General features: G+C 37.7%; 1 protein-coding gene across 1 annotated transcript in view; it reads right to left on the bottom strand.

Annotated features, from left to right (window-relative positions):
• Positions 1-3429, bottom strand: part of LOC106527749 (dystrobrevin beta) — a gene marked incomplete at its 5' end in the record, with an annotated part of 99282 nt that overhangs the window by 81109 nt on the left and 14744 nt on the right. Inside the window, 1 exon segment of the mRNA XM_014022734.1 lies at positions 2925-2992. Within this exon segment, the coding sequence (XP_013878188.1) occupies positions 2925-2991 (67 nt within the window).

Below are 3429 nucleotides of genomic sequence, written 5' to 3'. Positions count from 1 at the left end.
CTAGTTATCTAGTTCTCTTCTTTAGTTTCTAAAGGTTTACTTAAAGCTAAAAATAGCTAAACATGTCAGCGATAACTCAAACCTAGCAAAGTCTAGCTAAAATCTAAAATGAGTATAATGCTTGATAAATACTAAAACGTAGCAAAAGAAGGCAAAAATGAAGCAAGTATGCTGAAGCAAATTTATAAAATAGCAATGTATTGACAATAAATCTCAATGTATTTCTGTGGGTAAACCATATGCACCTTCTTGTTTTGGTGGTCCCAATGTCTCCTGAGTTGGAGAGGCCCGAATCGGCGGACCTTGAAGTTCGTGAAGACGTAGAAAATAGACCAGCCAAAACAAGAAGGTGCATATAGTTTACCCACAGAAATACATTGAGATTTATTGTCAATACGTTGTTCTTTTATAAATTTGCTTCAGCATACTTGCTTCATTTTTGCCTTCTTTTGCTACTTTTTAGTATTTATGAAGCATTATGCTCATTTTAGATTTTAGCTAGACTTTTGCTAGGTTTGAGTTATCGCTGACATGTTTAGCTATTTTTTAACTTTAAGTAAACTTTTATAAACTAAAGAAGAGAACTAGATAACTACGTCTTCTGTCCTCACTCCAGATACTTCCTCTCTAACTGCATCCATATATCTCTTCTTAGTCTTTTTCTTGGCAGATGCATCTCTAACATACTTCTGCCAATATATCCACTGTCCCTCCTCTGGACATGTTCAAACCATGTCAGACTGRCCTCTCTAACTTTATCTCTCAGTTATTCAACCTGTGCTGAACCTCTGATGATCTCATTTCTAATCTTCTTCATTCTTGTCACTCCGAAGCTCAACAGCTTCCAGCTCTGACACTTCCAGTTCCATCTCCAGTCTTTTTATTAGTGCCACTGTCCCACCTCCACCTTGAAGTTATCTGTCCCCCCCCTACATCTCACCATTGTTCCACTGTACATGTCCTGCACCAGTCTAACATAGTTTTTGGCCACTCCAGCTCTCATACAACGCCACAGCTCCTCCTTCCGCACCCTGTCGCTTTTTCTAAATCCACAAAAACACAACAAATTTTTTTCTGATCCTCTCTGTACCTCTTCATCAGCATCCTCAAAGTAAAAATGATGTATGTCATGTTCTTTCTTGGCATAAAACCATACTGCTGCTCACAAATAGTCACCTCTTGTCAAAGCTTAAACTCCACAACTCTCTCCCAGATTTTCATTGTGTGGCTCGAAAATTAATTACCCTGTATTTGCTACAACCCTGTACATCTGTACAAACTGCAGTCATGCTGTTGCTGAGTCTGAAGAAGACAGAGAAAATAACTATGAGAGTATTACAGTATATCCATCCATACATTTTCTGTACACGCTTCTTCCTTTTCAGGGTTGCGTGGGTCACTGGTGCCCATATCCAGCAGTCACAGTGCGAGGGGCGGGGTACACCCTGGACAGGTCGCAAGTCCATCACAGGTCCACACATAGAGACAAACAACCATTCACTTTCTCACTCACACCTAGATACAATTTAGAGTTATCAATTAACCTAACAGTCATGTTTTTGGTCTGTGGGAGGAAGCCGGAGTGACCGGAAAGAACCCACGCATGCATGGAGAGAACATGCAAAAAAGGTCCCTGGGACGGGATTTGAACCGTTGACCTTCTTGCTGAGAGGCATCAGCTCTACCAACTGAGCCATCGTACCTCTCTTTTAAGGTCTTATTACAGTATGTGAAATGAAAGCTACTTTGAATGTAAATATAAAAGTGAATGTGCCCTTTTTAACAATGGAGTGTTTGTAGTGGCATTAAAATGCTAACAATCAACTCTGAATCATAAAACAACCTGATTGGACCCCTCAAAAGTTACTTAAGGCCCAATTTTTTTTTAAAAATCCCTTTTTCGTTTATCAGTACCCAAATTGAGAAGGTTTTTTTCAAGGTTTACCACAGGAGTTGAATTTAACCATTTTAATACATGATATAATACACATTTACAAACATTTTGGTGAAGAAATTGTTTGGTAACSATTTAGTTTCCAGATTTGTGAAATATCTCATAAATTGCTCTTACTGCTCTTTTCCTTCCATGCTCTTCATTCCTCAAACTACCTCTTCTATCTCGCCAATGAACTGCCCTCACTTGTTAGAATGTTACTGTTTATCTTTAACAAGCCTACCCTGCTGCACATCCTTTCTCCCCCTCCTTAGTGTCCAATTGTACRACACAGTTGTAGCTAAAACTAAATATTTTTAAAAGTATATATACTTAGCACAAAATGTAAGGAATGTGTGTTTGGTAGATTATTTTTTTGTTGTAACAACGCTTCTTGGCAATAAATTTTACACAATTGGAAAGTCTGTTAAATTCCCTTTGAAATGGTGCTACAAGGAACATGCATTTGTGGGATGAGAAGAGCTTTGATGTTGCTATTGACACTTGTTTTGAGCTTCTGGTACCACCTGGTGCAGGTGCCTGCTATAATATTTAAAGCCAAGAATCATTGTTGCAACAAAGAAATAATTTACCAAATACAGATTCCCTTACTTTTTGTGCTAAGTATAAAAATAATCTTGAATGTACTCATCACTTGAACAGAATATTTTGATATATGAATGGGTAAAAAAATGTACGCAGAAATTAATTGCAAAATAAATAAATAGTGAATGCTGAATTCACATTTAGCAAAGTATTATTAAATAATGATCGATCTGAAAAGATGCTCTCAGATGAAGCCTTTCAGTTTCCTGAAACTCTTTCCAAATACAACCAGACTGACTGAAGGTACATTTAAACACTTTTCCTGCATTCATGTGGGAGGAATTTGATGTGTGAGAGACCACGCATCTCCTGTGCATCTTCAAGTCAAAGACTTACACGAGCCAACTTGTAAAAAAAAAGATTTCTCTAAGTTGACTGCACTCACTCATTTCCATGAAGAGTTGCCTCTTCTCCACCATGGCCTTGCCTCGTTTGCTGCCTTCCTCGATCATTCTGTGACACATCAAACACAAGAGCACACACAGTTTACAGTTCACACAACAGCACAGCAAGAAACACAACACACAGCTCTTTACATGAGCAAAGATACTCAGAAATGATGCAAAGAAGATTTAAATCCAGTTGTGTATGTAGAGTAAAGAATGCACATCGTCCAATGTCTTTCACACAAGAGTTTTAGACAAAGATTATTTATGATGAAAAATTGTTAAGTTTAAGACATTCTGGTAAAACAAAAACTCCTTAACCTTGCAAATACTTTTATGTGTGATGTCATGCTCTATTGCAGAATCTGGTGAGGTGTCAATGCTCAAAACTATCCCCTCTTACAAACAGTGCTGGACGTTTCAGGCACTGTCTGCTCATGTAGGATCTTTAGCAGCTAAAATTCCAACTAAAAGCATCAAAAAGAAATAAATTAATACTTAACA

Source organism: Austrofundulus limnaeus, unplaced genomic scaffold (genome assembly GCF_001266775.1).
Source record: "Austrofundulus limnaeus strain Quisiro unplaced genomic scaffold, Austrofundulus_limnaeus-1.0 Scaffold340, whole genome shotgun sequence".
In the NCBI taxonomy this organism is placed as follows: domain Eukaryota; kingdom Metazoa; phylum Chordata; class Actinopteri; order Cyprinodontiformes; family Rivulidae; genus Austrofundulus; species Austrofundulus limnaeus.
The sequence above is the reverse complement of the archived record's forward strand: the minus strand, read 5'-3'. Positions and strand labels throughout refer to the sequence as shown.